Consider the following 14,333-nt stretch of genomic DNA (forward strand, 5'->3'; position numbering starts at 1 on the left):
CTTGGTGCCATTTGGGCCTTTCCCAGCTGCCGTGATGTCATATTCTGTTTTAACGCGGCTCCGAATCGGACACAGCCGTCTAACGCATCTTCATTTGCTGCAAGGACTGGACCCTCCGTTGTGACGTTCTTTTAAGTTTTCGACACATTCTTCTTCAATGTGCAGATTTTAATTACCTCTGACAGGGTTTTAATCTCCCTAACGATTTGTCATCCATGTTGGGTAACGATGACAGTGTTTTAGCCAATGTTTTAGATTTTTTGAGAAGAGTAGGCCTTTTCCGCTGTTTCTGAGGCAGGCTTTAACTCTTCTTACCTTTTGTAAAGTGTCGTGTTTGTCCATGCAAGTCCTTTTATAACTTGCATATTTTAACTTATTCAAGGATATTTTACCCCCTTCTTTTGTTTCAAGGTAAGGGTTTTAGATAAGACGGATCTTCCCTACATATACCGAAGGATGCAAAGTGGCCTAAAGTGCCGAAGGACCCAACAATTTAAAATCAATCAATTTGTTTTAAGTTCTCTTTATGAACAGATAAGGTAATCGAGAATGAACCAACAGTTTCAAGTTGAATCCGAACCACTGTGCAATGTGCATCCACTGGGTTTCGAACGCAGGACACTCTGATCACAATGCAATGGCTTTACTTCATAACTATGTCAAAAAGTGAGATACGAAAAAAGTATTAACAACAATTATGAAAATAAAAGTAAAGTCGTGTGGAATTATTATGTATTAACGCATCAACTCACATCAATAAACCATTGAAATGGTGAAAACTGCAAGTGACGTAAACAATACTATGCAGAATTTAACGCGGTGTAAGGGGTGCTCCTTCCACGTAGTGCACCCAATAGTCAACCTCACATCCACGTAGTACACCCTGGACTGCAGACTAACGAGGCTCTGGCGACTGGCCAGTATAATTCTGTATCGTCCTGTGTTTTGTCCTTATTTGTGCTGAGCGCCCTTTTTAGCCTCAGCTTTTAACCCAGGTAAGGAAATTTTAGTTTTCAGACATGCTTTTATTTTTGTTACGATAAGGGGCTGGACCCCGTATAGTATGCCGGGAGCAAAATAGCCTCAGTGCTGACGCACCCAAAAAGATTTAATTCAAATTCATATGCAGAATTTAACGTTTAAAAAAGAAGTTTCGATATGTTTTCCGTTATAGTAAAAGATAATCATTTCGTTTTTAATTCTGGTTTTATAGCAATGGCTATACATCTATCATGTTCAGACATAATTTCTCAGGCTATAATCAATTTAAAATTGCAACTTAATGCAAGAATAGTAAGTCCAGCATTGAATTCCCCGTGTATTTAAATGATAGAACAGTTGCCTGCCTGAAGCGCAAGGCACCGCTATCATGTTACCATCTACAATTACCTTTGCCTGAGCAGTCCCATTGCAACTGCTACATGGAGTGTCAAGCGAATTATTTGTTTCTTGAAAGAAAAAAATCACCCACAAAAAATGGATTTTCTGAAATTCAACCCCAAGGGGGGGTGAAAAGTTGTATAAAACTTTTGTTTTACTTTGATTCATTTACAGCTCATACCCCTGCATCTCGAAACCTGACATGTTAGGACTGTCTTCCTCTTATGACGTAAGCGCCTCCTAAGAAGGTATTTTCGGAAATTCATCTCCTAAGAAGAGCCAGTCCAAATCCTTGCACTTATGAACATGAAAATACTTTATAAAGAAAAGTCATGTAAAAATGGCGCTCTATGCGGTTGTGTTGTGAGGAGGTCTACATAACCAGACGAATGACTTTATTTTTATTTTTATATTTTTGTAATTTAGCGTCGCTATTCTGCCAATTTTTGCTAAACGCCACGAAGAGGATGAGTAATGATATGATGAAACTGCTGGAGGGAGACACACGAGGAACATCCCGGGACTCCTGCTAACCCCGGAGGTTGGCCAATAGACCATTAAGCGCAGATTATTTTTTAAATAATAACTTATGGCGTCTCGTCCCTTGGGGCTTCCGCGGCTTAGCCTCTAAAGAAAAACGGACGTATTGACGTAATTTTCAATCACCACTATCACACAATCTTTTAAAAGGCGATTTTTACCGACGTAAGTTCATCGTCAACAGCAATGGATACGACAGCGCTCCTAGCGGCATTGATGTCACTTATCATCTCGGGGCTCGTCGCAGAGGAAGGCGTGGTCTACGCTACAGTGAAGGTCACGTGCTAGCAGAGAGAGCGAAGGGAGGAGTGCAATGGGTTTGGATGTTGATTCGGGGCTAGTTCCGTGGCGTCGCGTTCGTTCGATCCCGCGTGTGGTAGTGTAGCGTTGTGGTGGCTTTTATTCGCTATGAACAAAGTGGATTTCTTGTTGGCAACACCATTTCAGACATTGAGTGACCAAGAAGAACTTGTTGTTAAACAATTAGGTCCTGACCATCCGAGTGTTACATTAATACAAAAACACAAATCACAATCACGCTCTTTCAATCCAGACTGGTACAATAGAAAACCGCGGTTGACAGCTAGCGAGATCAAAAAAATTCTCTTTGTTTTAATTACCTTTTGTTTGGTGGTGATGCTTCATGGACAGTTCATGGTACAAGTGATCTCAAACATCTTTCTGAAAGAATTAAGTCACATGAAAAAGTTCTTCGCACATTGGAAACTCGTTAAATATCGTTATCGTTATATAAGTCCAATTTTGTAGTTTAGAAGAAGATAAATACCTGTTTTTTGTAATTCATGTGAATTGTTATTACCCTTTAAATACTTTTTTAAAAAAATAAGTCCAGTTTTGTAGTCTAGAAGAAGAAAAATACCTATTTTTTGTAATTCATGTGAATTGTCATTATATTTTAAATTCTTTAAAAAAAAAGCCCCGGCCAAATTTGAGGCCACGAGACGCCACTGCTTATTTCGGTCTTTTATTGTTATATTTAGGGTCTTCAAGTATCATTTCAAGTGCAGTATTTGTTATCTTTAAATTCTGTATTGACAAAAAGAAAAAAATATATATATTGATCTTTCCTTACCTGGTATGTTTATTCTTTACAGATCGCCCTATGCTAAATGAAGCAGCGAAGAGAAGGGATGTACCGAGTCTAAGGCCATACATTTTCCCACCGGTTTTACAACAGGTAAGTAGGAGCTATACTGGCATCCATCCACAGTAAGAAACGAAGTTATTTTAAACATAACCACGTGACTTCTTAGAAATTGTTATTTTGTCCATACATATTACCATACGTATTACCAGTTTCATATTGTATGGCCTTTAGGGAGAATTCGCACCGAAGAAACACGCGACACGCAACACGAAACACGTGTCGCTTGGAAGCCAACACTCAGTAATCAATGCAACCTTTCGAACCGAAGAGACACGGCAAGATGCACGTGTTGCGTGCGTGTCGCTTACGTGCCTCTCGGACTGTGCCGTTTTCTCAATACCGTGCATCGTGTTGCTTCAGTTTCTTGTTCGCGCATGCGCAGCGAATGCTTCATTCCAATGAGCTGTATTTACACTCTAGAAGAGAGCCCAACCGGCATTATGTTTGATCCTCTAATTTGTTGATATAATAAAGTATCGATATGTACAATGTTTTAAGATTTAAACACAACGTTCATTTCGCTTTATCAAGTTTTTTGATGCAGTTATCTATCGGCTGTAATTTACCTTCAGCGCCGTGAAAAGAGGCCGTGTTTTTGGCCATTTATCTGACTGCTTTTATTTGAAAAAGTCAGCTTATGGAGGCACTTTAGTCCAAAATATATTTGTCAACATGGTAAAGTACTCTAGTGCATTGTTTTTCAACCACCGGGCCGCAACCCGATACCGTGCGCTCGTATCAACTATACTGACCTGCGAAATGTTCTGCTGAAACTGGTTGACAACTATCATAATCCCAATATCACATTTGAGTTGTGAGTTTTCGTTTAAGTCCACTTTATGCACAAATAGACTAATCAGAACTGGATCTGCCCGGTGCCTCCCCGGTTATCGAACCCGGGATCACTTAATTCCAAGGAGACGACGTTACCACTTTGTCTTCCATATTTTTATATTTGTCAACAAATATACACACGTAATCATTACTTTTATGATTATACTAGAATTTATTTATCAATATTTAATTTCATAGGTACATGTTAATTCATGCATAAAATCTTAAATACTGTAAAGATTTACGAGAGAAAATTTTTCGGCTAAGGGCATTGACTTAAAAAAAATACCATGACATGGTTTCACGAAGGTTGAGAACCATTTCTCTACTGTTTAGGTATTCACTTTATTCAGGCTGAAAGTCGAGCGTATACAGTTTGAGGTCAGTGCATATTATTTCTCAGTTTTCTCGTGCATAACATGCCTCTCCCAAATTTCATTAACTTGCACAAATTTTACAACGCAATTTACATGTAACAATGTCTCTTGTTACGTTATTTTCGGGTGACTAATAAACTGATTAATGCAATTATATCGGTACCATCATGCAAACTGAGCAAAGAAACCAGTGTCGCTTGCCGCGTGCATCTTGTCTCTTCGGTGTGAAACACTCGTGTCGCATGTTGCATGTTGCGTGTGGCGTGTGGCGTGTTTCTTCGGTGTGAATTCTCCCTTAGTGTTATATCATTTTCGAAATATTCCTCTTTTAAGGAGGACAAGGAATACAACTAGAGTCGGTGAAATAAACAAGCTTAGAAATCAACTTAAAATGGCAGTGGAAGGCTAGTAATGAAAGGTTTAAGAATTAAGCCGTAAAATTGTAGGTTTTGTGAAAAATAAATAAAGGCCTAATTTATTGTGAAGTTTATTTGACATTTTGCCTGGCGGGCTTTAGACAACATAAACACTGTAAATAAGATTATAAACCCTAATGACAATCAGTAACTAACTTATTCCATAAACAAAATTATAGAAACCAAATGACACAATTAAATTTTTACATAATGATTCTGTTCCCTGCATTTAATATCCAACCACTTTCAGTTGGTTTTATTAAACCTAAAATACAAGGCTGTCGCAGAGAAGGTGAGACAGATTTCCTGGCTTGGCAACACTGCCTATGGTTTCGGCACTAGTCGCGTCGTGTAGGATGACTCATTCTTTTTTCGTAGCAAGTTGTCACATGTTGCGAAACCACTTTAGTGAGCAGCTGTGTTGATTTACGTGGAACGTGTTTCGTTTACATCTCCAGGTTTTTGTGTATAACATAGCTTTTCGCGATGAGTATTCAAGATGAACAGCGACATGCCATAAAATTTTGTTGGCGTTTAGGGAAAAGTGCTGCGGAAACATATGCAATGTTCCAACAGGCATATGCCGATCAAGACAGACTGAGTAGAGCCACAGTATTACCAAGGAGTCGTTGAGACTCTGCGCCAGCACGTAGAAAAAATAGAACTCCTTCATATTGCACCACGATAACGCAAGCCCGCATACCGCACGGGCTTTTCAGAATTACGCGACGAAGAGAAAAATAGAAATTTTCCCCCATACAGCATACAGCCCGGACCTTGCACCCTGCGACTTTTGGCTATTTCCACTTTTAAAGGCCGCTTTACGTGGTCGTCATTTCATGACGAACAAAGAAGTGATCACCGCAGCGCAAGTTTCCTTCAGCTCGCTACCTGACGACGAATTTTCAAAGACATTCACAAAGTGGCAGTAGCGTATGGACGCTTGCTTAGCTGTCAATGGTGCCTATTTTGAAAAAGATGTGCGTCTACTCGATATGGCTGATTCTGAATAAAAATTTTGTGGTTTGTAATTTTTTGTTTCGTTTTAATGATTCTTGGAGGGGTCCATGTACATGCTTGTCTTTTAACTGCTACGCAGTCACTGCTTTTTGACCTATTGCTCTCATTTTGGTCTCAATCGGCAGCTAATGGACCAAATTTTCACCCTAGTACATTTGCTACCCAATGGAGGTCGCTGTTTTCCTATACAGGAATTAGTCTCACCTTCTCTGCGACAGCCTTTGTATTTTCCCCTTATTTCAGTTTAGGCTCTGTCCGAAAGGTACAAAGTATGGTCTTGACGGGAGTGACGTCACTTAGTACGGTTCGAAAGCGTCAAGTTCACGAGGAATCGAGACCACAGGGCAGAGCACACGAAGTGGGAGACTCGGTCACGTGACAAGTGGACTTGTTGTTCATTTGTTTGAAACCGCGGAGGTAGAAAGCCAGCAAATTGTTTGTTGCAGTTCTTCTAATGTGAGGAAATGTATCTATTAGAGCATTTACAAATGCTACGTGATTCCTGTGGTGAAAAACAAGTGTTTAAAACGTGGAAAACCAACGTGTCCTCGGTTATATCTACTGATCGTATTTGGCGCTGCAGTCGAAGTGCAGTTCGAAAGACTTTCACTTCCAGTCCACGACTTCAAGACCGCACTCCAAGACCATACTCGGGGGATACTCGCTTCAAATACGATCTTGCACCTTTCGGACACGACCTCAAGACCCATTTCTAAGTCAATTTTGGCAGAGGACCTACAGAACAAAGAGTGCTGTGAATTTATAAAAAATAACCAACTAACTACTACTACTACTAAAAAAAACCTTTGAAATAATGAACCACTACTATAGCACTTCTACTCCCTGTCTTTGTGTCATGTTAACTCGTCCTTTTTGACACTTAGGAAGGAGAAACTCCACTTAAAGTGCGATCCCTCGGTTAATCAGTAGGAAGCGAAGTTGCTTCCGGAGGCTTGCTGTCCTCCGACCTCTCATACTTCGTAGCCACGCACCTTACATAACCAAAGCCATCTGGTGGCAAACCAACGTAACAATTCTTTTATAAAGCCACTGCATATGGTTATAGTAGTTGCTGTACAACTCATAATTACAACTCGGATTTGTATGTAATTACATATTATATTCCTTTCTAGATACATACCTTGAACAGGAAAATGTCAACGAATTATATAACTGACACGATTTTGCATAAGTTTTATGTTACATATTTTTTACATATTTGCCAGGAAATTACATATTTTACATATTTGCTACTTTACTTTTTCGCTTTTAGGTTTAGACAAAGCACCTAGAAACATGGCATCGGTGTACAGTGTCTCTGAAAAGTCTTAGGACAGCGACATTTTAAACTAGGCAACCCAATTTACACAAGGCGTTGGTGGGTTGCGTGTAGAGTTAGGCTCAATTTCAGGGTTGCCACATGCACAATACATACTTACGAAATACGCGATAGAAATAAAAACAAGTATTATTGTATAAAATTATAAAAATATTACTATTATATCGCAAATGACAACATTCCTTCTGAAAGAAAAAGAAATGTTTTCTGGTATTTCACCGCTGATGAGTCTACAGGAAGAAAAGAGGTGAGAGAAAACGAGAGGTGACAAAGGAAGGACAGGAGAAAGAGAAAGCGAGAGGAGAAGAGGAAAAGTAGAGGAGAGAAGAAAGAGAGGATAGACGAGGAGAGGAGAAGTACTGAGAAGAACGGAAAAAGATTCTAGAAGAGATGAGGAAAATGGAGCAAGGAAGAGAAGAGAGGAGGAAAACGAAAGGAGAGGGGAGTGGAGTAAAATAGAGAAAAGTAGAAGAACGAAAAGAAGAGCAGAAGAGTGCAGTTGAGTCTGAATTCGAAGTCAGGAGAGGATATAAGAGGAGTGGAGAAGAGTGGAATGGAGGCAAGATGCGAGAAGAGTAGGGAAGGCGATATGAGATAAAAGCAGAGGAGAAGGAGGGGAGAGAAGAAGGAGAAGAGAAGAACAGAAGGGACTGGAGACGAGAGGAGAGAAGAGGTAGTTGCAGAAAATATCGTCTCACGTACTTCATAAATATATATTGTGCATGTGGCAACCCTGAAATTGAGCCTAACTCTACACGCAACCCACCAACGCCTTGTGTAAATTGGGTTGCCTAGTTTAAAATGTAGTTGTCCTAAAACTTTTGAGAGACACTGTACAAGAAAGCGACTTTCCTGTACGTAGCGAGTTACACAATATGTTCCCTTGTACAAAAAAGTACAAAAGTAGCTATGTATTTTCATTCGATTGTTCTTTCTGTAGTCACTTTTTTACAATTTGTTTCGAAAGTTACGAAGAGCTCTCGTACATATTTACATATTCTACAATAATTTGAGATGTGAAAAGTAATTAATAGTTGACAAAATTGGTTTCTTAAATATATACACGTTGCTGTGCTTTTATGAGTATATAAATTTGATACAAATTTTAATTTGAACAACTTATGTCTTTAGAAGTACGTTGAATATGTTCAAATAAAATAAATATCTAGCAGAATTCTTGAAATTTCTTGGATAATCGATTATTATTAATATTACATATTCTATGATACTACATATTTAGCTACATATAATTTTGATAATACATATTGAGGTACATATTTTATCAATTATTGTTACATATTTTGTACTTTTATATTACATGAAAATCCGGGATCAACTCATAATATAAGCTTTCACGACTGCATACGTTGAGTTGTACCGTACAACTTGTACGGCTCACATGCACGATATTCCTACACGGAAGATTTCTGTACAGGTATCATTGGAAGATCCAATAGGATTTCCCATAAGCCACCTCTATTTGTTTACAGTAACTTCGTTCTTACAGCAGACAGAAAGTAGTATCCATTGTCTGTTTAATGGACCATATTAGCGGTGATGTCACAGCAGAGGACAGCATGACTTTAGTCTAAACAAGTGTGACACGTGTTCTTCTATTCAAAACCATTGTATTTCACATTGGAAGGGGTAGCTTTAATGATTGTGACAGCAGTTATGAAACAAAATTGTGGTGTGTGTAATTGTGAGTAAATACGTATAATCTTTGAGATCATTTTCATATGTTAATAATACTTGTAAGCACTTTAATCTGCAAATGAATATCCTTCCTAGGTGGATCACGAACTGCCTCTTGATTACCTGTCGGAACTTCGTCAGGTGGTTACAATGTTCACCAACATCATAACCGGAAAATTAGATTTCCAACTACTAGTTGACCTCGCTGATGAAGCTTACTGCACAATTTACAGGCAAGTAAAGATAATTTTGAAGTAAAACCGAACCTAAATTTAGCAATAGGAATATGTGGACCGTTGTGAGAGAATCTCATTAGAGCTGATTCTTTGTACAGTCTTGGACAATGCTGGGTTGTAACGACCCTATTGAAGAAGCACTGAAGCAAGCCCTCGGTGTCTGACCACCAAGCGCCTTGTGAGTAGACAACCCAAACAGCATTGCAATTCTGCGGCTTGTATACCAGTCACGGGTATACATCACTGTAAATTGAGTAGTGATGCCTAAGAGAAATACGAGATGAAGATTGTTGGAAGTAATGTCTCGTGTTCTCGACATGGAATAATTCTCGGTCCAAGTTACGTTCCTTTATTTAATGTTGTTTGGTAACGAACCTGACGGACTGGGTTTATATTTTCACCCCTTGCAATACACTAAGTTCTATATTTTACAGTTATATTAATGCTTTGAACGAAAATAAAACCTAGAACAACATCCAACACACGTTCACACCACTCTTGTCACACACATGCACGTGAAAACGCACACACAAAGCTAAGTTTTAACTTCCAAGTGAATGTCCAAATGACAGTAAACGGAGAAGCATGATGTGCGAAGCATGTGATATTTCACAGAATGAATGCGTCTATTTTTGACACACGTGGTTTCTATTAATAGAGAATGAGACAATTATCAGAAATTAAGATGCATTTACTTTTTCATGTGCTGAGGAAGCAAACAGACTGACTGGAAAAAAGAAAATGTAGTGCTATTGATAGTGTGTTGGTTAGCGTGCAGGGCTTTCATCAGCGAGGCCTGGGTTCGATCCCCACCATGGGCAAATTTTTTTATTATTTTCTTGCAGTGAACAAGTTTATTATTTTGTTTTCTAGGCATTTTAACGAAAGGATACACATCAAATTTAATATTTTAATCTGTCCTTTCATTCTTCTAATACGTTCTCTATCACAAGGGATATAGAGATTCTCTATCTTGGCCAAGGATATTTTCTCAATAGTTCCGTAGCTACGATTCTCCAGTCCCTTCCACCCATTTATTTATTTACTTTCTTCATATCTACTCACGAAATACTATGAATGTAGCGAAAACACGCAGATATAGTTAGAACAAGAAACACACCTCGCATCGAAGGTTCCAGGTTTGAGTTCTGGATTTATTGCGAGGGTGGATTATAACTGTGTGTATATTTTTCATCTTCGTCTAAAAAACATTCCTCACTATTCCCGTGATTAACTTAGGGAGAGACCAAAGCTACTCAAATAGCAAAAGTACAGAAAACGCATGCCACACCTGGCTACGCATGTTATACCTTGGGAATTAGCAATCTGAAAATAAACTTTCGTTTTGGTGGACTACTTGCAAAATCGTTTCGTTTGGAGTGTTGGCTAGCCTGTCGGACTAGCGTGCGGGCAACCTGTGTTCGAGCCCACCAGAAGGTAACTTTTCTTTATCTTATTTATAAAACTCAGGTTTCTTTAAAACCTTTTGAATTACATGCCACTTCGTATGTTGGCAATCTCAAAAGCAGAAAAGATGAAAAGTAATACGATTTTTTAATTATTCCCAGAAAATGACAATGAAACCATTAATAACGGTTTTTGCAATGTAATATTGATATCATATATTGAAATACTAAAAATGAAGAATTTCGCTTAGATCAACTTATAAATGATCATATGCTGATGTAAGATGCACGATCAGATGCCTGAATGTTACATTCAAAACTGCAGTAAACTAACTAACTAACTCACTCACTAGCCTTCTTAAACCAGAAGGTTCAAGGCTGCAGCAACACAGGCCTTCCACCTGTCCCTATCCTGAGCAAGATCTATATACTCTTTTCCATCCATACGGATTTCCTTTAGGTCCAACTCAACGGAGTCCCTCCATCTTCGTCTTGGCCTTCCTACAGCTTACCATCAGGTGTCCCAACAAGAATCCTGTAAACTCCTCTTTCCTCTCCCATTCGCGCCACATCGCCTGCCCACCTAAGTCTTCTTGATTTAATTATTCTAATAATATCTGGACATGAATACAAATTATGTAACCTTCTCCACACACCTGTCTCCTCATCCCTTTTAGGTCCAATTATTTTCCTAAGGATCTTATTTTCAAATACTCTCAATTTATGTTCCTCTTTCAATGTAAGGGACCAAGTTCCACATCCATATAATACTACAGGCAAAATTACTGTTTTGTATATTTTAACTTTTAGTTTCTTAGATATTAAACGAGAAGACAAAAGTTTATGAAGAGAAAAGTAACATGCATTTCCTGAATTAAGCATACTTTTTATTTCCTCTTTAATATCATTTTCATTTGTTAATATTACTCCTAAGTATTTGAATTTGGAAACTAGTTCAAACGAGTTATTATCAATAATTAGATTTTGATTATTACCTAACACTTGGTTTCGGCCTGTAAGCATATATTTAGTTTTCTCTTTGTTAACTTCCAAACCTATCTCTTTAGCAGTTTTGAAAAATATTTTAGCATTATTCTTAATTCTACTTATATCATCCCCTAATAAGTTTAAATCATCTGCATATGATAACAACTGATTCACACCATTTAATTTATTCCTTCGTTAGTTTCTTTTACCTTCCTAACAGCATATTTTAAGGCAAAATTAAAGAGCAATGGAGATAATGCATCTCTTTGTTTTAATCCATCATGAATTGTAAATTTGTCAGACACATTATACCCACACGAATTTTAATTCCTGTTTCACTGGTGCATACTTTTATCATATTAACAAGCTTCTTAGGTATTCCAAACTCGACTAATATATTATTTATAATTTATCTCTTTTGACCGAATCATATGCTTTTTTGAAATCAATGAATAGCTGATGGACATTTTGATTATATTCCCAATTTTTCTCAAGTGTCTATCCGATGTAAAAAATTGATCTGTAGTTGATCTGTCACGTTTAATGTAATTACATAAACTGCACTTACTACACAAAACTGCAGAGAACAATGCATTATTTTTTAACAGTTTACAATGCATGACTTATCAATAGTGAAATTTATTTTCGTACTATAATAGGAATTTAGTTATTAATATAAATAAACAAGAGAGAAGAACTAATGATGAACTAAAATTGTAAACTAAAAAAAAATATCTAAGTTTCTCAGGAAAAAGCACAAAAGTCACAAACTGCGAATATCTGTTGATTTCATCTAAGAAGGAGATGCTACGGTTTGGGACGGGACTTTCTATAGTGGTACGGTACTCTGCAGTTATTTTTTTTTTATTATTGAATTAAAGGAATACACCTACTTGTCAGTATCCCCAGTTCTTCAATTTTTCTCAGTTGTCAAACATGTCAATTTTCTCTATGTTCTCTTTATTCTCATTGGGACACACACAAACATCCATGCCCGAAAAGAGTATTGATAATAACGCACGTTAGCCAGCAATTTCCGAGGAAAAGTTTGATACCCGGTTTATACGCGAGTGGTTGGGATCCCACTTTAAACTGTAGGTCCAGTCCGGTATAAGCTTTCTTACTGTGCATAAAGTGGACTTAAAGGAAGAAAAAATCCGAGGAAAAGCGCTTGAAGGTTTCGATAATTTCCAAGTGCCTTGATGAGGAGATGCTATTGTATGATTTTAAAGTGACCAGGTAGCCCCATAGTAGCGAATAAGTATCACGTCCCGAAGGTTATGGGTTCGATTCCCGTTCTACTGCCCAATTTTATTTTAATAACTCGAGCAACAAATGTTTGCATTTTATTTAATAATTTATTGAAATAAAGGTGAAATATATTTTTACTTTATTTTTGGGTGGAAATCTCTATTTTTACCGTTTTCAATTTTATTTATGGAAATATTTTTTTAAGATAGTTTTCCACTTTTCTCATCATTTTACAAACATTTACATATTAAATTGTCCACGTGTTTTATTCAAAAAATGTTATACCTGGTGAAAAGTATACATTTCTTTCGAGAAAATGAACCAGGAATAAATATAATTCTATTCGCAAGTAATTATCGTAAAAGTTTGGAAAACAAAATTCAATTCGAAATTCAACAATTCGCACAGCAAATAAAATAAGAATGTATGCAATAAAAAAAATGAAATAATTAGTTGTTTGAGTTGAGAAAAAAATTGGAGGGAATCAAACGGGATCGAACCAAGTACCTTCTGCGTGTCAAACTAACACGCTACCACCACACCACCGGGCCTTCTGACAGACGGACAATATATTCGTCTCGTGAGTAACGCTTGCTAAGTTTCTAAACATTGAAGAGCTTTTTTCTCGGGAGTGACTGGCTAATGTAATTGTTGTTGTGTGTCACGGAGATATGTTTACTGCAACATTTGATCACACAATCGAAATATACAGAAAAAATGTTTTTTTCTGCACATCATTACTTTTCTCCGAGTTCAAAAAATATCCAGAATCCAAACTCACTGCTAGTTACCCAATTATGCAAAATGTGCTTGGACTACACGCATGCGCTTCATCAGGGATCCGAAGGAACCTCGCAAAGTTACAGAAGGTTCTCTGGGGTGCTGCTGTCGGTTGGCCGCGGAGTAGAGGTCTGCACGGGCTCGGGCCAGGCCCTCGGGCCTAGGCCCGGCCCGGCCCGCGGGCCGGACTCGGGCCATAAATAACCAGAACTTCTCGGGCTCGGGTCGGGCCCGGGCCTCGTGGCTATTTTGTTAGCGAATATTGTCATCGAAAAATAATTTTTAATTATTGAAATTATGGTTTACTTCGAGAATGAGAATACATTTTTTTATAACAGCTAGTTAACGAAGTACAACAGTGCCCATTTTTTTTTCAAATGCTGAATTGGAAAGTAATTTTAATTATGTTTTCGGGCTCGGGCCGGGCTCATGTTTACTTATTATCGGACTCGGGTCGGGTTCGGGTTTCTTTTCCTCGGGCCGGGCCGGACTCGGGCCTTACAATTTAGGCCCGTGCAGACCTCTACCGCGGAGTCACGTGGTGTCTGCTTATCAGTAGAACATGACCTTGTGCAGCACACTGAAGCGAGCGAAGGTATTGCATGTGATTTGTAAGCTGGAACAGACTTTACACGCGTTACAATCGACAGAGGTTTGTCTTCAGCTTATTCTTTAGGGACAGGCAAACCACACTAGGCATACAGAGTATAATGTAATATGGGAGGCAATTATTTCTCAGTCTCCTCAAACTGACAATTTTATTACCCTTTTTGGAGTAAGTTGGCCATAGAAACTGATCTTATTATTGAAGTCGTATCTCGTATGACGGCTTGGTTCAGTATGCTGATCAGGTTTTCTGACAAAAGCAGGACAGGTTACCCAACAACAATCTGCTTCCTTCCTC

The 14,333-nt window shown here is 38.2% G+C and overlaps 1 protein-coding gene across 1 annotated transcript in view; it reads left to right on the forward strand.

Annotated features, from left to right (window-relative positions):
• Positions 1 to 14,333, forward strand: part of LOC145979725 (adenylate cyclase type 10-like) — a 91,641-nt gene that overhangs the window by 18,485 nt on the left and 58,823 nt on the right. The window contains exons 8-9 of the mRNA XM_083112705.1: positions 3,036 to 3,118; positions 8,866 to 9,002. Coding sequence (XP_082968831.1) covers positions 3,036 to 3,118; positions 8,866 to 9,002 — 220 coding nt within the window. The remainder of the gene's footprint in view (positions 1 to 3,035; positions 3,119 to 8,865; positions 9,003 to 14,333) is intronic.

Source organism: Lepisma saccharinum, chromosome 26 (assembly GCF_977018435.1).
Source record: "Lepisma saccharinum chromosome 26, izLepSacc3.1, whole genome shotgun sequence".
NCBI classification, from domain to species: Eukaryota; Metazoa; Arthropoda; class Insecta; order Zygentoma; family Lepismatidae; genus Lepisma; species Lepisma saccharinum.